This window comes from Oncorhynchus kisutch, linkage group LG27, assembly GCF_002021735.2.
Source record: "Oncorhynchus kisutch isolate 150728-3 linkage group LG27, Okis_V2, whole genome shotgun sequence".
Taxonomy (NCBI): domain Eukaryota; kingdom Metazoa; phylum Chordata; class Actinopteri; order Salmoniformes; family Salmonidae; genus Oncorhynchus; species Oncorhynchus kisutch.
Genome location: NC_034200.2, coordinates 35,251,404 through 35,275,157, shown reverse-complemented (window position 1 = coordinate 35,275,157; position 23,754 = coordinate 35,251,404). Strand labels below are relative to the sequence as shown.

General features: G+C 42.7%; 1 protein-coding gene across 2 annotated transcripts in view; it reads right to left on the bottom strand.

Moving 5' to 3' along the window:
• The window catches only part of LOC109872295 (RNA-binding Raly-like protein), a 30,319-nt gene extending 16,628 nt beyond the window's left edge, over nt 1-13,691 (bottom strand). The window contains exon 1 of one of the 2 annotated variants that reach the window (XM_031806371.1): nt 13,303-13,691. In XM_031806371.1, coding sequence (XP_031662231.1) covers nt 13,303-13,558 — 256 coding nt within the window. In that variant the 5' untranslated portion in view covers nt 13,559-13,691. The remainder of the gene's footprint in view (nt 1-13,302) is intronic. The other variant, XM_031806372.1, reaches the window with a different exon arrangement.
• Between the last annotated feature and the right edge of the window lie 10,063 nt (nt 13,692-23,754).

The window sequence follows — 23,754 nt, the reverse complement described above, 5'->3', positions numbered from 1 at the left end:
CTCTAGATGAGTGGAGGCTGTTATAGCAGCAAAGGGGGGACCAACTCCATTTTTAATGCTTTTGATTTTGGAATGAGATGTTCGACAAGCAGGTGTCCACATACTTTTGGACTCAATTAATGATCTGTAGAAAATAGTCTTATCCACTCTGAGACTGCAGAGATTCCTCAGGAAGAACAACACATAGCATCCACATTGGCCTCAACTTAGTTTGCTGTCAATGAAAGTGCCAAAATATTTGTACTGATCAATGGTCTCCACTGGCTCACCATTGATAAGAGTCCTCATTGGTGTCAGTGAGCTCCAATAGCCATATGCTTGGTTTTCTTAACATTCAGTTCCATGTAGGAGTGGCCACACCATCCAACAAAGGTCTTCAATAGAAGGTCACATAGAAGGTAGTTGTCTAGAGCCCTCAAGACCCAGTTTCAGACCAAGATTAGACCTCTTGAATTCGGCTATACCCAAACCACATCTTCGGAGACTCATTGTACCCAGTGTATTGAGACCATCTTTTGAATGACTGTCAAATGTTGAAAAATGATTCAAATCTGTGCTCATTTCACCATCACACAGGAAGGACAATGAAGCCTGCTGAAAGTAGAGGCCTCTGTCTCTCCTGGATGACATCTTTATCGTCTGACCTTTTTATTCCACACAAGAAAAGAGGCTCATCATTGCTAACTTGTCTCTTTCAATAGCCCACTGACTTTGCACCAGTCAATTTGTATTCTCTTGAAGTAGTATAACTTTTCAGTTAGACTGTCCTGGCATTCATGTATCATTGAACAAAAAAAAAATCCCCCCTAGACCGAGATATTTCTAATCTTTCTCTATACATTTTAAAGCTGCAATATGTCACTTTTTTTGGCAGACCTAACAAAATTCCCATAGAAATGTGATGTATAGATCTGTAATTATCATGCAAAGCAAGTCTAAGAAGCGTAAGATCTGTTCTATATGTGTGATAACTATGCTTCCCGTTTTTAAGTTTTGTTTTTGCATCTTTTACTTTTGGTTTTGTACACCAGCTGAAAATACAATATTTTTGTGATGGAAAATATGTTTCACAATGGTTTAGATGCTAGAATGATTCTTATACACTATACTTGCTTGTTTTGTCACAAAAACTGAAATTAGGCTAACTATCAGAATTAATTTCTGCATAGTGCATCTTTTAAGAGAGGATAACTATACATATTATCAGATGAATTATAATACTAATACAAGAAGACTGGGGAAACCACTATATTCACACCATGAGATTCAGTTTAGTTACAGTTAAAGATGGTCTGCAATGGGGGAAATAGCTGTCTGCCCCATGGCCGCTGCTATTGTTTTGTTGACAAGGTGGAGGTGAGGCGCGTCGCACAACGTGATAAAATAATGTGCAGTATATATGCTGCTGTTCTATCGTGAGGGCAGTGATGTCCGAGAGGGAAAAAAACTGTTAGTTGTTTGCAGAAAAGTATTTGTTGTTGTAATATCGCAAACGGGCGTGGTAGTTCCACCAATTAATGATTCCCGCTATAAAGTACAAATATCTGATATCACGATGTGTTCCCAGGAAAGATAACGTGAAGCTGTTGTGCTACACAACTGAGACAAGTGCTGTAGTAGCCTCCATAACTACTCCGCTACCACCACCTACTGTTCACATTAGGAAAGTGCAGTCCACTCACGTAAATTGATAGTAACTGTAGCCTGGTTTCAGACCTGTTTGTGCTGTATAAGACAAGACAGCACAAACATATCTGGGACCAGGCTAGTATAACTGTATTACTACTGCTAAAATCAGTAATATTACAAAATGCATCACCATGTCAGAGTGGACTGACACGTAGAGATAGATACGACATTATCCTCCTAATGATTTTAAACGACTTATTTAAATTACAATTCAAGAAAATGTATATTATTCAGAATAAGAACTATCAACTTGTTCATACGGATGCAGATAACTATTTAAGTAACATTTTCATGGATACATATGCAAGGGTTGAAAGAATATGTATACAATTATGATATTTTCTCTAGTCCAAGATAACAAAATGCTATAAATTACTGCCAAACCTGCATACGTCTCCTCCTCAAACACACACACACACACACACACACACACACACACACACACACACACACACACACTTGTAGAAGTAGGAAAGAGTTTTAAAAAAAGAGCAAAGCTGCAGAATAAATAGCAGATGCAGAGAATTACATTTTCCCAGATTACAAAAGGTGTGTGTGCGTGTTTGTGTATGTCTGTGTGTGTACTTGTTTGTGTATGTCTGTGTGTGTACGTGTTTGTGTATGTCTGTGTGTGTGCGTTCGTGATCCGGAAATGTGTTTGTTAAAAACATACATATACAAACCTCAATCAGGAAAATACACTTGAAATGCATACTAACCTACACCCAAACAACACACAAGAATCAATGCACAATCCTGTACTGTAGTTTTAATAACAGACACAACAAGGCGCTCAAGCACCATTAGAGAGCTCTCCTCTCCTGTCAGAATGGCACAAGGCAAGCAGAAAACCACTGGGTTTTTAGAAATAAATGACTAAAGCCAAAGACCATCTTACCTCATACTCCAATCAGACCAGGGTTCAAATAGTAGGTTTTCTTTTAACACTGGAAGTGTTGTTTTGACTAAATATGAATTTAGAATTCAAATATCTCTGCCATTTTAAAATGCATGCCCCCCTCTGTCCTTGACTTTTCCTAAATAAGTATATTTAACAAACATATGTTGTAAGAATGTTGACATCACAAACAGAATGTGTCATAAGCAGTTTTAAGACAACATCATTTTTTGACAGAAAGGCACTTTTTAAAATCGTCCTACACCTACAGTCACATGCAGGTAAGGTGTTTTTCATTCTATATAGTATCAGAAAGAGAAGAGGCTGAGGTTTTCCCAAACCCTCACCATTGCCAAGGAACTCTCAAAATTGAAGAGAAGAGCTGTTCCATGAGCTCCACAGGCCGTCATTGACAATAAGAATTTGTTCTTAACTGAATTGCCTAGTTAAATAAAGGTAAAATAAATAAACATATAAACTCATGAAAATGCTATTGTGTTCATTGAAATGTTTTTTTTTTGTATTCTAATGTTACCCAAGACCTTCATAAACACAACCAGACTGCACCAGATTTGCCAGTTCTTGCTGTGAGATGTTACCCCACTCTTCCACCAAGACACCTGCAAGTTCCCAGACATTTCTGGGGGGAATGGCCCGAGCCCTCACCCTCCAATCCAACAGGTCCCAGACATGCTCAATGGGATTGCGATTCGGGCTCTTCGCTGGCCATGCCAGAACACTGACATTCCTGTCTTGCAGGAAATCAGCCATACTGCTCATTCTGTGTGTGGTGGCATTGTCATGCTGGAGGGTCATATCAGGATGAGCCCGCAGGAAGGGTACCACATGAGGGAGGAGGATGTCTTCCCTGTAATGCACAGCATTGAGATTGCCTGCAATGACAACAAGCTCAGTGCAATGATGCTGTGACACACCGCCCAAGATCATGACGGACCCTCCACCTCCAAATCGATCCCGCTCCAGAGTACAGGCCTCGATGTAACACTCATTCCTTCAATGATAAACTCGAATCCGACTATCACCGCTGGTGAGACAAAACTGCGACTTGTCAGTGAAGAGCACTTTTTGCCAGTCCTGTCTGGTCCAGTGACGGTGGGTTTGTGCTCATAGGCGTTGTTGTTGCCAGGTGAGGACCTGCCTTACAACAGGCCTACAAGCCCTCAGTCCAGCCTCTCTCAACCTATTGCGGACAGTCTGAGCACTGATGGAGGGTTTTGTGCATTCCTGGTGTAGCTCGGGCAGTTGTTTCCATCCTGTACCTGTCCCGCAGGTGTGATGTTCGGATGTATCGATTCTGTGCAGGTGTTGTTACACGTGGTCTGCCACTGCGAGGACGATCAGCTGTCCGTCCTGTCTCCCTTTAGCGCTGTCTGTACGGACATTGTAATTTATTGCCCTGGCCACATTTGCAGTCCTCATGCCTGCTTGCAGCATGCCTAAGGCATGTTGATGAGGGACCCTGAGCATCTTTCTTTTGGCGTTTTTCAGAGTCAGTAGAAAGGCCTCTTTAGTGTCCTAAGTTTTAATAACTGTGACCTTAATTGCCTACTGTCTGAAAGATGTTAGTGTCTTAATGACAGTTCCACAGGTGCATGTTAATTCATTCAAATCAAACATTTTTGGTGACATACGTCACCTCTAGTGACTCCCCATCCCGCATGCGGGAGCGTAATCATCGCCTGACACTAATTAACATAACGCAACGGACATAAATATCCATAGAAAATATTCCTATTCATGAAAATCACAAATTAAATATATTGAGACACAGCTTAGCCTTTTGTTAATCACCCTGTCATCTCAGATTTTCAAAATATGCTTTACAGCCAAAGCTAAACAAGCATTTGTGTAAGTTTATCGATACCCTAGCATAGCATTTTGTCCAGCTAGCAGCAGGCAACCTTGTCACGGAAATCAGAAAAGCAATCAAATTAAATTGTTTACCTTTGATGAACTTCGGATGTTTTCACTCACTTTCTCCACAAAAGGGCTTTATTACAGACAGAAATGTGCAGACCAGCTGGCTGGAGTGTTTACGGACATATTCAATCTATCTATCCTAGTCTGCTGTCCCCACTTACTTCAAGATATCCACCATTGTTCCTGTACCCAAGAAAGCAAAGATAGCTGAACTAAATGACTAACACTTCTGTCATCATGAAGTGCTTTGAGAGACTAGTCAAGGATCATATCACCTCTGCCTTACCTGACACCCTAGACCCACTTCAATTTGCTTGCTTACCGCCCCAATAGATCCACATACGATGCAATCGCACTGCACACTGCCCTATCCCATCTGGACAAGAGGAAAACCTACATCAGAATGCTGTTCATTGACTATAGCTCAGCCTTCAACACCATAGTACTCTCTAAGCTCATCATTAAGCTCGGGCCCTGGGTCTGTACCCAACAAAATGAAGGAGCTGATCGTGGACTTCAGGAAACAGCAGGAGGGAGCACGCCCTTATCCACATCGACGGGGGCCGCAGTAGAGAAGGTGGAAAGAGTCAAGTTCCTTGACGTACACATCACTGACGATCTGAAATGGTCCACACAGACAGTGTGGTCCACACAAGAAGGCGCAACAGTGTCTCTTCAACCTCAGGAGGCAGAAGAAATATTCGGTTTGGTCCCTAAGACCCCCAGGAACTTTTACAGATGCACAATTGAGAGCATCCTGTTGGGCTGTATCACTAGAAGGTACAGCAACTGCACCTTCCCACAACGTCAGGGCTCTCCATAGGGGGGTACAGTCTGCCGAACGTATCACAGGGGGCAAATGATCTGGAGTCAGTAGATATATTTATCTGGATCAAAATACCCTCAGTTCCTGTTAGCTCCCCCAGTATGATTGAGTGTGTATATTATTTGCATATGCCACTTAAAGTCATTATGATGGAAATGGAGTCCTGGCTGGTGAAATTAACCTGAGTGAATGAATAGAAAGGATGAGCTCCGTCTCTCATATGGCTATTAAATTCACTCAAGCATTCAAGCCTCTCCTCACCTGCTGGCCAAATCCACAGCAGTATCATGATCACGAACGTACACACACAGACATACACAAACACGCACACACACCTTTTGTAATCTGGGAAAATGTAATTCTCTGCATCTGCTATTTATTCTGCAGCTTTGCTCTTTTTTTTAAACTCTTTCCTACTTCTACAAGTGTGTGTGTGTGTGTGTGTGTGTGTGTGTGTGTGTGTGTGTGTGTGTGTGTGTGTGTGTGTGTGTGTGTGTGTGGTGTGTGTGTGTGTGTGTGTGTGTGTGTGTGTGTGTGTGTGTGTGTGTGTGTGTTTGAGGAGGAGACAAATGTGAGAGGTGGAAAAAAATAGCATAGTGTAGAAAACCCCTCTCTCTGGTCCTGGGAGTTAGAGACAGAACCTCTCTCTGGTCCTGGGAGTTAGAGACAGAACCTCTCTCTGGCCCTGGGAGTTAGAGACAGAATCTCTCTCTGGTCCTGGGAGTTAGAGACAGAACCTCTCTCTGGCCCTGGGAGTTAGAGACAGAACCTCTCTCTGGTCCTGGGAGTTAGAGACAGAACCTCTCTCTGGCCCTGGGAGTTAGAGACAGAACCTCTCTCTGGTCCTGGGAGTTAGAGACAGAACCTCTCTCTGGTCCTGGGAGATAGAGACAGAACCTCTCTCTGGTCCTTGGAGTTAGAGACAGAACCTCTCTCTGGCCCTGGGAGTTAGAGACAGAACCTCTCTCTGGCCCTGGGAGTTAGAGACAGAACCTCTCTCTGGCCCTGGGAGTTAGAGACAGAACCTCTCTCTGGCCCTGGGAGTTAGAGACAGAACCTCTCTCTGGCCCTGGGAGTTAGAGACAGAACTCTCTGGTCCTGGGAGTTAGAGACAGAACCTCTCTCTGGCCCTGGGAGATAGAGATAAACTTTAGGACTCTGTCCCCAGCAGAGGCTACCATCCCCCGGTTTCACACCTCTGTCCTTGACTACTCCATCGCTAGGGGGTCAGCCAATCACATGCTGTACCTGGTGGGGATCTCAAACCCCCCAACACAGTCTGTTCTTTTGTTAGACATAGAGGTCCAGAGAGACCAAAGGTCAGAAGAACTCTGCACCACCTCAACACAATTCACCACTGGACCCTTCCTACAAGGACAGGCCTCCACCCTGGACTTCCTAACCGTGTGTCACTGACCATAATCCACTGTCACTACCACTGGTCTCCTCTTCCTGTTTGGTGTGAGGTAATAAAGTGTGGACTGTAAATCTATCTCCTACTGGTCATTTCTTTCCTCTAACTGGGACAGATGTACCTAAAATCTAAACCAGCACCTCTTTCAGAGGCCACCACATGATGGTGCTCTGTTTCAAGTAGATTACATTAATGCAGCATCTTTCAAATGATTTGCGGGATGTAAACGCTCCACACGCCATCATAGTTAACAGTTGGAAAGTTGCGTCTCTCTCATTTATATCACTGTTCACCGTTTACTCCCGCTTTAACAGGGTTCTTATTCCCTTTATGAATGAATAGATTACATTTAAATGTTTATGTCAAATCACCATTTGGCAACCCATCCCATCCCGTATGGGATTATTTGACACATAAACAAACATTACAGTGATTCACAGCGATAATTCAATGATAATTCTTCCAGTGTTTTGAGCAAGGAGTTGAGACATACAATTAACAGCAATTACAAAGCATAACTTCTTCCATTTTTTTAACCAATACATATCCGTATTTGGCACGTGTTTTCTTTTGCTCTGTGTTTGATTCGTGAGCTTAAACTTGGTGGACAGGCTTTTGTTAAACATGGAACAAAGTAGGCCCCTATAGACTAATGAATATGCAATTTGACAACATCAAAACAATGTTTTTGTTGCATATTTCAGTCTGGAACCTGCCTAGGTTTAGGGAGGGGGGGGGGTGTAAACCTAATCTACATGGCACACTACAGCTGCGCACTACACACAAAAAAACGAAAATAGACGAGATGCATTTATTATTCCTAACTGCTGCGCGTGATTGGGAACTCATATTTCCCTACTGTAATCAACCAGTCCATTTAGAATGTGTTTTAAAGCTGTCGTGATTTGGTAAAGATCTCGTCGTATCTCGTCTACAGTTTTGTTTTAGTGCATTCCGTCAGTTAGTCTTTATAGGCAGTCATTTCTGTAGATCTAATGGGAGGTGCGCACCACACGTGTGTAGAGGGAGAGGTGGAGGGAAAAGAGAATGTAGGGAGAAGAACTGTGATCACCTGGCTACCTTTTTATTATTATTTTTTGAGTCGCTAATACACATAACAATGGAAGGGACGCGAGCTAACGTAAATGAACGGTTGTCTAAGGGATTTAATTTCACCTGCCGAAAGCAGATTCCAGATACCGCCCTACTGTTTGACTGCCACCTATCGGCCATACCACGCAATAGGATTTGAAGTGGAATTTTATGAAATGTTATTTTCTTTTTAATAGAAAATCACAAATAAATGTCTGTTTAATTTGTAAAGATTTGTTTTTCTTTGTCATTATCCCTGCATTATCACTCCTTATTTATTTACTTTTCTGCTCTTTTGCACACCAATATCTCTACCTGTACATGACCATCTGATCATTCATCACTCCAGTGTTAATCTGCAAAATTGTAATTATTTGCCTACCTCCTCATGCCTTTTGCACACATTGTATATAGACTCCCCCTTTGTTTTCTACTGTGTTATTGACTTGTTAATTGTTTACTCCATGTGTAACTCTTTGTTGTCTGCTCACACTGCTATGCTTTATCTTGGCCAGGTCGCAGTTGCAAATGAGAACTTGTTCTCAACTAGCCTACCTGGTTAAATAAAGGTGTTCTCAACTAGCCTACCTGGTTAAATAAAGGTGTTCTCAACTAGCCTACCTGGTTAAATAAAGGTGAAATAAAAAAATTAAAAAAAAAAAAAAATTAAACCACATACTTCTATGCTCTTTCTCTCTCTCTCTCTAGAATACATCTTCACCATATGACTTATTGATTAACTCCCTGCTTCTGCCATGAAAAATGAGAAAGCCTGTCTAGTAGTCCTCTTATCTTATTAAATATGAACTAGAGTCCAGAAGGTCGCAGCTGATATTCTATCCTGCTAAACACTATGGCTTCAGATAGATGGTATGTTAGTGGGAGGGTGCAGTGTGACTGCAAGGTTAAAGATGGAATCCACAGTAGGGGGAAACAGCGCCACTGGCCGCCCCACCACTGCTGTTATTGCCAAGCTGAGGAGCATCGTGCAGCATGGTGAAACAACAATCTGTACATATTGGTTATTGTTTTAGTTAATGAGCTGAGGAGCGTCGTGCAGCATGGTAAAACAACAATCTGTACATATTGGTTATTGTTTTATTATGCAGCATGGTAAAACAACAATCTGTACAGAGATGAGATGAGCCATAGTCATTCATTCAGAGATGAGCCATAGTGCTCTCCTCATTCAGAGATGAGTCATAGTGCTCTCCTCAATCAGAGATGAGCCATAGTGCTCTCCTCATTCAGAGATGAGCCATAGTGCTCTCCTCAATCAGAGATGAGCCATAGTGCTCTCCTCATTCAGAGATGAGCCATAGTGCTCTCCTCATTCAGAGATGAGCCATAGTGCTCTCCTCATTCAGAGATGAGCCATAGTGCTCTCCTCATTTAGAGATGAGCCATAGTGCTCTCCTCATTCAGAGATGAGCCATAGTGCTCTCCTCATTCAGAGATGGGCCACAGTGCTCTCCTCATTCAGAGGTGTATTAAATACACAATCTGGGATATTTCCTGTTGTTATTTTCAAATGATATACTGTACCATATGTAAAAGAGTGGTTGCATACATTTCCCCCAGCTCCATCCCTCAGCTAACCAAACAATACAGGGGTCAGGCTGTTGAAATGACATATTGTGCTTTTAAAGGACTCCAGGGCTAATACAGCTGTAGCTCAAAGGGTCCTTTATAATAAATGTGTTCATTTGTATACAACTTTAATTCGTATCGCATTCATAATTAGCTGTGGTGGCACGTCGACATTCTTGAAATGCAAATGTTTCAGATCCATATGATTCAGTGGCAACCTGTCATTCAGGGCAGGTCGGGCAGAGTCTGTTTTGAGCCCCCTGTTAAAAAAATGATATATATGCTTTTCCAACCGTCTTGAAGGAGTTCCCACATATGCTGAGCACTTGCTGTTAGTAGCCCATGTGCCTCACCCTAATAATTTGTTAACTTAGCATACTGTTCTGACTTGGTAGTGTAGCCTATAGCCTGGTTTAGAGAAATGTAATAATTGAATATTGTAAGAGCTTTCATTGCCTGCTTATATGCCTCCTTTATTTATCCTACGGTTCTGACTTGGTGTACAGGGAGAATACTGTAATAATGGACCATGTTCTGAATCCCGTCGCTGAACAATTCAAAAGTGCTGAACAAATGTGACTCGTTTCAGGAAACTAGGCTTATGTTGCGGGTTACTACTTCACAGGAGAGCCGTTTGAACGTAAACTTTTTAGTTTTTATCAAAATGCATTTTTTTTGTCAGAAAGGCCTTCTGGAACATGTGAACTTTCATGTGCCTTAGAAACAAACCTGTTTGCCATCTGTAAATACGAATACAATTGTTAAATTACAAGCCTAGTTGGTTTAGCCACAGAAAAAGCCAGCAACCTTCCCGCTAGCCATTATTGGCTGAGATAATGAGTGGGCTGGACATGCCGAGAGATGAGTTCGGATTGGTCTGCTATATAGCATGCTTCTGTCTATTTGAGCTGGTCAGTATGTGTCGACAATCCTGTGTGGCTGTTTTTTAAATGCATTGCATAGTAAAACTGCATAAGTGTTGCTCTCCACTTTCTGAAGGACCGAGTTTTGAAATCAGTGGAATTAGAGTATGATAGCTAAGGAGATGTAGAAAACACCTGTCCCCTGATTTATATGTTCAAACTAAGGGCAACCATGGCATCTGTGACAGGGAGATGCATCCATCTATGATGTATACAGGTAAGATAGTCTAGCTAGCTACATTTTCAGATATTACACATTTCTACTTTTGACAAAGTGAATTCATTTCAAGTTAAAGTATACTGTTTATCTAGCTAATGTTAGCTGGCTGGCTCACTAGCTAACGTTACTAGTATGATCTTATTATTTGTATCTCAGAGCCATTTGCATTGCTAGCTAACATTGAACCTGGTTGGTTAGCTACCTATCTGGTAATCTACTTCAATTTCAGAGCACTGTGTGCCAGAGTGCTGATGGGATGAACGCTCAACACCTTGAATATGGCTGGTGTCAGTAAACGTCGGCAAAAAAACATAATTAAATTGTTGCAGCAGCACAGTTACTGTCACCAACGCTCTGGATAATATGAAAACAGCCTAACCAGCTGGGTGACTAAAATGGTCAGAGTGGAGTGTTAATTTGTGTCTGGAAGTAGCTAGCAAACTAGCCAATGTTAGCCGGTTAGCTTGGGTGCTTGACTGCTGTTGTGAGATCAGATCGCTCGGATCAACCCTACTCATCGGCGAGAGCATCCAGTGTACTCTCTGAACACTCCCAGAGTGAAATGCTCTGAATTTACATTTGGACAATCTGCCAGCACAGTTGCAGTCACCAACGCTCTGGATAACATAATACAACCTAACCAGCACTGCTAGGGCAAGTAATGTTCAGTGAGCTGTTCTCTCATTTGTGTCTGGGAGTAGCTAGCATGTTAGCCAATTAGCTTGCTTGCTTGCTTGACTGCTGCAGTATTTTCACGTCCGGATGAAAAGCGCGCCCAAAGTAAACTGCCTGCTACTCAGGCCCAGAAGCTAGGATATGCATAGCATTAGTAGATTTGGATAGAAATCACTTGAATAATGTCTGTGAGCATAACAGAACTGATTTGGCAGGCGAAACCTCGAGCACAATCCATCCAGGGAAAAGTTTTTTTGAGGTCAATGTGTTTTCCATTAGTTTTCTATGGGAAGCCCTTTTAATAGGAATCTGGTTACAGTTCCTATAGCTTCCACTAGATGTCAACAGTCTTTAAAAATGGGTTGATGTTTTTCTTTTGAGAAATGAAGAAGTAGTCCTATTCTTTCCATGTGTCACTCAGATGGACTCAGAAGTCTTTTGGTGCACGTGACCTGGAACGCGCTTCACGTTGTTTTTATTCGGTATTATAAACTATGATTATTTACGTTTTAGGGTACCTAAGGTTGGATTAGGAATGTTGTTTGAAATGTTTGGACTTATTAGATACTTTGTAGGCATGTTGGGCGAATTGAAACAGGTGTATTTCTGAATCAAACGCACCAAATAAATTGACATTTTTGGGACATAAAAAAGGACATTATCGAACAAAAGGACAATTTCTGATGTTTTTGGGACATTTTGGAGTGCCAACAGAAGAAGATCTTCAAAGATAAGGCATTAATTATATAGCTATTTCTGTCTTTTGTTGCGCACCTGCCTGGTTGAAATCTGATTTTCATGTGTTTGTATGCGGGGTGCTGTCCTCAGATAATCGCATGGTATGATTTCGCCGTAAAGCCTTTTTGAAATCTGACACAGTGGCTGGATTAACAAGAAGTTACGCTTTATTTTGATGTATAACACTTGTATGTTTTATGAATTTTTGTTTGAGTATTTCTGTTTTTGAATTTGGGGTGCTGCAATTTCACTGGACGTTGTCAAATCAATCCCGTTACCGGGATTCGAGCGGGATTGGGGCTTAAGGGATCCCTAAGAGGTTTTAAAGAGATGAGTCAGTCTAAAGATTAAGAGGGTGTGAACGAAGCTGAATGTGTGTAAACAAAGAAGAGCTCTCCAGTTGGTACCAAAACATTCAAAGGTTATTTTCTCAAAATTGAGGTTACAAATTGATGAATTTTCAAAGCAGATTTACTTTCCCATTGTTCCTCAAATGCAGTGTATGATATACCATTTTGTACCTCTGTATCTCTGCTTTTATGCAATGTAAAAAACACAATTTAAAATTTTGATATATAAATAGTCACAAAGAGTTATATTGACGACGTTGGTCATTAATGTCTTAATCAAGATTACGGATTGCCTTTTATCCGCTCCTCGTTCCCTTTTGCCATAGTTTGTACATCTCAATTGTCAGTAGAAAGCACAATTGTTTAAGCAAGTCAGCCATGTTTTTTAAAAAGGCAGTAAATGAGGCTGAATTAACTGTTTCGCTGCCAGACAAGGCTCCGCTGAAAGCCAGGTGTAGCGGTGGGAAGGATTCCCTCCATGGTCCTGAAAAGCAAACTCTGCTGTTAGGGCCTACATAAAGCTGTCCCAACAGTTTGTGGGCACCATTTGTCACCGTTATAGTGCAATTAATATATTGTTTAGTGTTGTTGTGTTGGGGCTTTTCTGGCATGCATGTAAAAAAAAAAAAGTGGGGATTTTGCCCCACCAAGATTTACATGCTAAAATCACCACTCATACTGAATGCAATGTACTTTATGCCTCTCTTGTACTCTGTATCAGTGGATCCACTCTAAAATAACTTGTCCTTTGGAACTAATGATTCATTCAACAATTCAAGAGGCCTCGACAGTGAGTGCAATACTAGAAACAGTAGAACAGCTGAAGAGAATCACAGTACAATCACTGATGTGATATCAACAACAACTCAATAGTTATCTTCTTACCACAATATAGACCTAACATATTCCTTCCCTGCAATCGACGAGCAAAAAAAAAAGAAGTTACCCAAGGGCTGTCCAGCGATGACCCTGGCGTTCTCCCTTGCTACAGCCACTCGCGCGTTCCTCTCGCTGCCATACTGGACGAAGGCAAAGCCCTTGTGGACGGAGCAACCCACGATCCTGCCGTACTTGGCGAAGAGGGCCTCGATGTCGGCCTTGGTTACCGCCGCCGTGTTGAGGTTACCGATGAAGACTCTGGAGTTGAGGGAGCGTGGATCATTCTTGTTGGTCACGTTGCTGGTGGGAGTCTTACCAGTCATCCTACTGTACCCTGACCGACTGACCGAGGAGGAGAGAAGAGATGTCAGAGTGTGTAGGGTGTGTGGTTGTGTAGGGGGGGAGTGTGTGTGTGTGAGAGAGAGAGAGTATTTCCAGTCATCCTACCACACCGTGCTGAAATGAGAGAAAAAAGATGTCAGGGTCAGATATTGCCAGGGCCAGATACTGTCAAGTTAAAGTATTTCAAGTTTATTTGCCATTATGAATACATTGGAAATCTGAGATCACCCGAGCAAGCTCTCACAAACACAATACTTTCAAGTATTTGAGGGTGTTTTCACACTTGGTCCCTTTCAGACAATTTTTGCAAACTCAGTGCGGTTCTCTTAATTTTTCTGCAGTGTGAACACTCCAAAGGAACTCAGACCCCTCAAAAGAGGCCCCTGAAGTGAACCGAACCGAGACCGTTCACATTTTTGGGGCAATGTGAACACAAAGCTCCCGAGATTCGCTTGTCATTATTCCTGCACCACACACTAGACTACTGCAACACGGTTTCCCCTGACATAACCCCTCAGACAGAAGATGATGATGTGCAGGTTTGTGGGAAAAACACGTGTGCTGTTCTTAGATATTGATTAGCGATTGTCAAGGATGCAAAGAAATTACAACATTTGTGTGGAGTTTTGTACTGACACGATGTTCCGATTATTTGTTTGCCATAGGTGATCTATAGGCTGACAGCTTTATAGACTGTTTTTGGGGTAGGAATAGTGTGAGGTGAGAATGACGTATTTGGATAGAATCACAACTAGATTCAAAAATCAAGGTCTTTGCTATCCGGGATCTTTGGGACCTCCCACCTCTGATGTTACCCCATTTGAAGTTTAAAATGGTTAATGTACGGGTTAAGATTAAAACTAGGGTAGGGGTTAGGGTAGGGACGTCCTAAGGATCCCGGATAGCATTTCCCACAAAATCAAGCCTAGCTCTTGAAGGGGCAGTATCCTACATTCAGTGTACAATTTTCAATTACAGCATTATTTAATCTGCAGTATTCTTCTAATATTTATTATCTTACCAATAATATTTACATGATTATAATTGTCTAATTAAAAATAAAATACAATTTTAAAAATTCTCCTTTTCAGTCTCATCACTGCAACTCCCCAACATGCTCGGGAGTGGAAAGTCGAGTCATGCGTCCATAACACCCGCCAGCTTAACCTGGAAGCCAGCCGCACCAATTTGCCGTTCAACTGACAACCGAGGTCAGCCTGAAGGCGCCCGGCCGCCACAAGGAGTTTGCTAGAGTGAGATGAGCCAAGTAACGCCCCTCCCGGCCGACACTGGGCCAATTGTGCTCTACCCTATGGATCACGGCCGGTTGTGATACAGCCCGGAACGAACCAGGGTCTGTAGTGACACCTCTAGTACTATGATGCAGTTCCTTAGACCGCTGCACCACTCATCTTTTTTAAAATATATTTTTATTTAAGTTTTACAAAATGCACATCAATGTAAGTACAAAGATTTTACTATATCCCAACCAATCACACTCCCTCCATACAACACATCCATCCAACCCCCCCTAGTCCCTTCCCTACCTCTCCGCCCTACCACAGTCCACCCACCTCGGTTTACTCCCTCCCTAATAAAAAAATGTGCCTCTAGGTGGCACCATGGGGTATATGGAGCATGTAACCAGAATGGCAATTTCTGAAAGTTGGCTGCCCAGAATTTGTATAAAAAGTTGGGCAGTGCCAGCCCTCCACTAAACTTGTATCGCTGAAGTAAAGATCTACTGACTCTGGGTACCTTTCTTCCCCAGATAAATGTGGCAACAGGCGGCAAGGTAGCCTAGTGGTTAGAGCGTAGGACTAGTAACCAAAAGGTTGAAAGTTCAAATCCCCGAGCTGACAAGGTACAAATCTATTGTTCTACCCCTGAACCCACTTGTCATTGAAATTAAGAATTTGTTCTTAACTCACTTGCCTAGTTAATAAAAGGTAAAAAATAACATAAAAACAGCCTGACTGACTTAAAGAATACTTTGGTAAAAACAATGTGATTGATTGAAATAGATAAAGGAATTTGGGTTTACTGTTCATTTTTTTAGCATTATACGTGATAGTACGTGATAGTGATAGTGGTAAGCTTACCCCATTTCGGAAAATCAGTTTTCATTTGCACAAGAAGGGGAGTAGAGTTTGCAGAAGAAAGAGCATGTAATGAACGAGTTACATTCACTCCGAGGTATATGAAACCAGAGTGGCTAAGCTGAAAGGGTAAGTCTGTCTGCTGGAGCTGTAGCGCTGCTGGAGTGATTGGGAAGCACTCACTTTTCTGGAGATTCATCTTGTAACCGGAGAAGGAGCCAAAGTTCTCCAGAATAGAAGGTAAACATATTACATAGAGTAACAAATCATCTGCATATAATGATAACCAATGTTCAACTCCTTTCCGTGCTACACCTTGGAAAGAGGAGGATGCCCGCAAAGCTACTGAAAGGGGCTCGATGGCGACGGCGAATAATAAAGGGGACAGTGGGCAGCCTTGGCATGTCTCACGTTCCATGGCAAAATAATCAGAACGGGTGTCATTGGTACAGACACTGGCCTGGGGAGATGTATACAAGAGACAGATCCATGAGCTAAATTTGTCCCCAAATTTAAGAACAGCAAAGGTACTCCCACTCAATTATGTCGAATGCCTTCTCTGCATCTAGGGAGATTGTCTTCAACTTCCGTCGCCGACAGAGATGGCCACCTCGCTTTGCGTTCCTAGGAAACTATGCAGTATTTTGTTTATTTTACGTGTTATTTCTTACATTGGTACCCCAGGTAATCTTAGGTTTCATTACATGCAGTCGGGAGGAACTACTGAATATAAGAGCAACGTCAACTCACCATCATTACGACCAGGAATATGACTTTCCCGAAGCGGATCCTGTGTTCTGCCTTCCACCCAGCACAATGGACCGGATCCCAGCTGGCGCCCCAAAACAACGACGTCGTAAAAGAGGCAAACGAAGCGGTCTTCTGGTCAGGCTCCGGAGACGGGCAACATCGCGCACCACTCCCTAGCATACTACTCGCCAATGCAGGTTGATGAAATCCGAGCAAGGGTAGCATTCCAGAGAGACATCAGGGACTGTAACGTTTTTTGCTTCACGGAAACATGGCTCACTCGAGAGACGTTAACGGAATTGGTGCAGCCAGCTGGTTTCTTCATGCATCGCGCCGACATAAACAACCATCTTTCTGTTAAGAAGAGGGGCGGGGGGGTATGCCTTATGATTAACTTCCTAAGGTATAGGGGGCAGCATTTTCACTTTTGGATAAATAGTGTGCCCAATTTCCAAATTGGAAGCTGTTTTTTTCTGGATGAAACGCACCAAATAAATGGACATTTTGGATATATATGGACGGAATGAATCGAACAAAAGGACCAATTGTGATGTTTATGGAACATAAAGTGAGTGCCAACAAAAGAAGCTCGTCAAAGGTAAGACATGTTTTATATTTTATATCTGCGTTTTGTTTAGCGCTTGCAGGGTTGAAATATGCTACTCTTTGTTTACTGTTGTGCTATCATCAGAAAATAGCTTCTTATGCTTTTGCCAAAAAAGCTTTTTTTAAATCTGACATGTTGGCTGGATTCACAACGAGTGTAGCTGTAATTTAGTATCTTACATGTGTGATTTAATGGAAGTTTGATTTTTAGATCATTTTATTTGAATTTGCCGCGCTGCATTTTCCCTGGCTTTTGGCCAAGTGGGACGCAAGCGTCCCCTATACCTTAAGAAGTTTTAACGAGACATGGTGTGATCATAACAACATACAGGAACTCAAGTCCTTCTGTTCACCTGACTTAGAATTCCTCACAATCAAATGTCGACCCCATTATCTACCAAGGGAATTCTCTTCGATTATAATCACAGCCGTATATATTCACCCCCAAGCAGACACATCGATGGCCCTGAATGAACTTTATTTGACTCTATGCAAACTGGAAACCACATATCCTGAGGCTGCATTCATTGTAGCTGGGGATTTTAACAAGGCTAATCTGAAAACAAGACTCCCTAAATTGTATCAGCATATTGATTGCACAACCAGGGCTGGTAAAACCCAAAATCATTGTTATTCTAACTTCCGCGACGCATATAAGGCCCTCCCCCGCCCTCCTTTCGGAAAAGCTGACCACGGCTCCATTTTGTTGCTCCCTGCCTATAGACAGAAACTAAAACAGGAAACACCCGCGCTCAGGTCTGTTCAACGCTTGTCTGACCAATTGGAATGGCGCAAAACTGAAAGCGTGAACCACTGCTTTCAATCAGGGCAAGGTGACCGGATACATGACCGAATACAAACAGTTTTGTTCAACGCTGGTCCGACCAATCTGATTCCACGCTTCAAGACTGCTTCGATCACATGGATTGGGATATGTTCCGCATTGCGTCCAACAACAACATTGACGAATACGCTGATTTGGTGAGCGAGTTCATCATCATCATTCCCAAACCAGAAACTGTGGATTGATGGCAGCATTCGCGTGAAACTGAAAGCGCGAACCACTGCTTTTAACCAGGGCAAGGTGACCAGAAACATGACCGAATACAAACAGTGTAGCTATTCCCTCCGTAAGGCAATCAAACAAGCTATGCGTCAGTATAAAGACAAAGTAGAGTCGCAATTCAACGGCTCAGACACAATGTATGTGGCAGGGTCTACAGTCAATCACGGATTACAAAAAGAAAACCAGCCCCGTCGCATACTAGGATGTCTTGCTCCCAGACAGACTAAATAACTTTTTTGCCCGCTTTGAGGACAATACAGTGCCACTGACACGGCCCGCTACCAAAACCTGCGGACTCTCCTTCACTGCAGCCGACGTGAGTAAAACATTTAAACGTGTTAAGCCTCGCAAGGCTGCAGGCCCAGGCGGCATCTCCAGCCGCGTCCTCAGGGCATTCGCAGACCAGCTGGCTGGTGTGTTTACGGACATATTCAATCAATCCTTATCCCAGTCTGCTGTTCCCACATGCTTCAAGAGGGCCACCATTGTCCCTGGTCCCAAGAAAGCTAAGGTAACTGAGCTAAACGACTACCGCCCCGTAGCACTCACTTCCGTCATCATGAAGTGCTTTGAGAGACTAGTCATGGACCATATCACCTCCACCCTACCTGACACCCTAGACCCACTCCAATTTGCTTACCGCCCAAATAGGTTCACAGACGACGCAATTGCAACCACACTGCACGCTGCCCTAACAAATCTGGACAAGAGGAATACCTATGTGAGAATGCTGTTCATTGACTACAGCTCAGCATTTAACACCATAGTACCCTCCAAACTCGTCATCAAGCTCGAGACCCTGGGTCTCGACATCGCCCTGTGGTAAAGTCATTTTCTCTGATGAATCTCCTTTCCGATTGTTTGGGGCATCCAGAAAAAAGCTTGTCCGGAGAAGACAAGGTGAGCACTACCATCAGTTGTGGGGTTGCTTCTCAGCCAAGGGTGTGGGCTCACTCACAATTTTGCCTAAGAACACAGCCATGAATAAAGAATGGTACCAACACATCCTCCCAGAGTAACTTCTCCCAACCATCCATGAACAGTTTGGTGATGAACAATGCCTTTTTCCAGCATGATGGAGCACCTTGCCATGAGGCAAAAGTGATAACTAAGTGGCTCGGGGAACAAAACATTGATATTTTGGGTCCATGGCAAGGAAACTCCCCAGAACCTAATCCCATTGAGAACTTGTGGTCAATGGACAAACAAAACCCCACAAATTCTGACAAACTCCAAGCATGGATTATGCAAGAATGGGCTGCCATCAGTCTGGATGTGGCCCAGAAGTTAATTGACATCATGCCTAGGCGGATTGCAGAGGTCTTGAAAAAGAAGGGTCAACACTGCAAATATTGATTCTGAATCAACTTCATCTAATTGTCAATAAAAGCCTTTGACACTTATGAAATGCTTGTAATTATACTTCAGTATTCCATAGTAACATCTGACAAAAATATCTGAAGACACTGAAGCAGCAAACTTTGTGTAAATTAATATTTGTGTCATTCTCAAAACTTTTGGCCACGACTGTAGGCCAACAGATAACCAAAAACACCACATTACAGTGTTCCACATTACAGTATTGCACTGATTGAAGACTCAGGGAGTCTTCAATCAGTGCAATATGTATACAATGTGTCTTCAGGATGGCCAAATAAGTATCCCATAGTATGTTACCCTGTTACAAAAAAGAAAAGGGGCAGTGTCCGTACATGTACAAATGATCAATATGGCGTAAAGTGGTGGAAAGTCCTTCAGTAAGTATCTAGACGAAAAGAAAGAATAAACAACTGAGGGAAGCTCTGCAAAAGCCTGTAATTGTAACTATGCATTACTACGTTAGCCATCTACCCAAATAAAAAGGACCTCCCAAAAATGTAACCACACAAGACAGTGTTAGTCATTTTTCTATCAGAGTTCAATAATGTTAGTGTTTCTGCCGAGTAGAAAAGGAAAAGCAACAGGAGAGAAAAAAAATGCCCTGCCGTAAAAGTCAAACATACCTTTGACTTAAAGGCTAGGCTATGCATGCTACCTGTCAAAATAATAGGTCATAGATCCAGGATATGACTTAGAGGCTAGGCTATGCATGCTACCTGTCAAAATAATAGGTCATAGATCCAGGATACTACTTAAAGGCTAGGCTATGCATGCTACCTGTCAAAATAATAGGTCATAGATCCAGGATACGACTTAGAGGCTAGGCTATGCATGCTACCTGTCAAAATAATAGGTCATAGATCCAGGATACGACTTAAAGGCTAGGCTATGCATGCTACCTGTCAAAATAATAGGTCATAGATCCAGGATACGGCTCAGAAGTGACTGTCGAACCAATGCTGGGCATCCTCATGGGAGTCGAAATGTGGCTTCCCCCCGGCATGTTCAATGTGCAGACGAGCAGGGAAGCGGAGTGAGAATTTCCGTTTCTTCTCATGAAGCTTGCATTTCACATCGAGGAATTTAACTCTTTTCGAAAGAAGCAGAAGCTGCCAAGCCTCTGGAGGATGCGCTCCTTGTCACCGTAGTAGTGACAAGGACGATAAACACTCTAGGCTTGGAGTTGTCGTCTTCGCCGCATGCGGTGGGCTCTGTCCAGCTTCGGGGGTGATGGAATGATGGCCGTACCCAGCACATCCGCAAAGAATTCTGACATGAGTGTGACCGCATGCTCTGTAACAGTTGGACTGGAGTCGGCTCCATTATTACCATTCACCTTTGCCATCGCGGTTGAAACGTTAGTTACAGGCCTTCGGCCACTCAGGTCGTGTGACATTTGAATCAAAAAGGTAACTTACAAACTCCTCAATCAAATAAATATATGATATGTAAGAAAGTGGAATGCAAAGTACAAATTTTGTCAAAATTAACTAATGCGTAGGAGCCTCGTCCACGAGCTTCTTCTCCGTTCACCTGCTAAACCGGAACTATCCCATGTCACATCTTTTAACTAAATTAAATCTATTTGCTTCCAAAATTACATCTAGCTGTCCGATAAGACGATCTTATGGTATGGCCATTCCTGCACTTTGTAAAAATCCACATTGCATTGAGTGAATGTTTGGAAAAAGAACTTGGTTCCATTCTAAACATAGCAATGTGAATGCAAAGAGGACTCAGACCACAAAATAGGTGAAGTGACCTGGCAAAAGAGTTGAGTCCTCATTCAAAGGCAAGGGCATTGTGAACACAAAGAGAACTGAGTTCACTTCAACGACAACTGAGATTGGTTCTTTTTAAGAGGACAATACGTGAAAACACCCTGAGGTCTGTCTGATTTTGCATGGAGCTTGCGTCTTTAGGACTACTCCACAGGACAGTGAAAGCCAAATCAAGCGCATCTCAACTATTTGTGCCTACTTCTGATTGGAAGGTCGTCTCTCAGCAGACACCTTTCACAACCTTTCACAGCACTGTAGTGATAACTGTTGGTAACAACAGCTGATTCCACTGGAGTGGCAGGCAGAACATGAGCTGTGAGTCTGGGGCTAGTCCAGCTCACACACACACACACACACACACACACACACACACACACACACACACACACACACACACACACACACACACACACACACACACTCAAAGAAGAGTCTGCCTGAGAACCCTATCAACAATTAATCTCCTCTCTCTAAGACATTATCTTTCCACACAATTCTCACCATCCCATCCTCCCTTTTCACTCCATTTCTCTCAACAGCCAAGTCTCTCCTCAGCTGTCACACACTGCAAAGTTATCCTGCTTTTCATAGCCACAGAATATAAAGAATGGCAGGACAGAAAACAGACAAACTAATCTGTGACCAGGGTAATGAACCTAACCTTGATTGTTAAGGCTGGTGACCCCTGCTCTATAGAACATTGCAGATGATGAGTAGGTGTGAACTGTAGAGTGCATTAGATGTGCTCTGCTCTCTAATCGAAACCTACTAACTCTGTTGGGCATGTCACAGTTCCAGTCTGAGGTTTACAGTGGTGAGTCCATTAGCTGACTAATCAACCATCCAGGGGTCCTGTCATAAGTGGTTCTAATGGGAGGAGATGAGAGCTGTCTCAGAGCTGTCTGTCTGTTCACTGAACTGGGCTAGCTACTGTAGGAGAGAGCTAATCTCTCCAGCGACACTTCATTACAGTCATTAGGGGCCCTGAGGTAAGTAACCATCATTAAAGCGCCAATCAGCAGTTGAAACAATAACTCCCCGTCCCTGTTTCACTAAAAAGCTATGGGATGGGTCTGGACGAAATGTAACCAATCTCATGATATCACAATTGTAGTTCTAACCATGTTTTAAGGCTATACAGTGTTTGTTTTTAATTCATTTTGTTTACAAAAGTAAAACAACCTGGACTGACCACCTGCTCTGATTCTCCACACCTTAGTACACATACACTCAGTCATTCACGCACACACGCACCCAGACACATATACAGTACCAGTCAAAAGTTTATTTTTAAAAAACTATTTTCTACATTGTGCAATAATAGTGAATACATCAAAACTATGAAATCACACATGTGGAATCATGTAGTAACCAAAAAGTGTGAAACAAATCAAAATAGATTTTAGATTCTCCAAAGTAGCCACCCTTTGCCTTGATGACAGCTTTGCACACTTTTGGCATTCTCTCAACCGTCTTGGAGTTCCCACATATGCTGAGCACTCGTTGGATGCTTTTCCTTCTCTCTGCAGTCCAACTCATCCCAAACCATCTCAACTGGGTTGAGGTTGGGTGATAGTGGAGGCCAGGTCATCTGATGCAGCACTCCATCACTCTCCTTCTTGGTCAGGTGTGTTTTGGGTTATTGTCCTGTTGAAAAACAAATGATAGTCCCTCTAAGTGCAAGCCAGATGGGACTTCGTATTGCTGCAGAATGCTGTGGTGACTATGCTGGTTAAGTGTCCCTTGAATTCTAAATGAATCACCAACAGTGTCAACAGCAAAGCACCCCCACACCATCACACCTCCTTCATGCTTCACGGTGGGAACCACACATGCAGAGATCATCCATTCACCTACTTTGCGTCTCACAAAGACACGGCTGTTGGAACCAAAAATCTCAAACTTGGACTCATCAGACCAAAGGACAGATTTCCACCGGTCCATTGCTCATGTATCTTGGCCCAAGCAAGTATCTTCTTATTATTGGTGTCCTTTAGTAGTGGGTTCTTTGCAGCAATTCGACCATGAAGGCCTGATTCACACAGTCTCCTCTGAACAGTTGATGTTGAGATGTGTCTGTTACTTGAACTCTATAAGCATTTATTTGGGCGGCAATTTCTGAAACTGGTAACTCTAATGAACGTATCATCTGCAGCAGAGGTAACTCTGGGTCTTCCTTTCCTGTGGCGGTCCTCATGAGAGCCAGTTTCATCATAGCGCATGATAGTTTTTGCAACTGCACTTGAAGAAACTTAAAAAGTTCTTGACATTTTACATATTGACTGAAGTTCATGTAATGATGGACTGTCGTTTCTCTTTGCTTATTTGAATTGTTCTTGCCATAATATGGACTTGGTCTTTTACCAAATAGGGCTATTTCTGTATACCAGCCCTACTTTGTCACAACACAACTGACTGGCTCAAATGCATTAAGTAGGAAAGAAAATCAACAAATTAACTTTTATCAAGGCACACCTGTTAATTGAAATGCATTC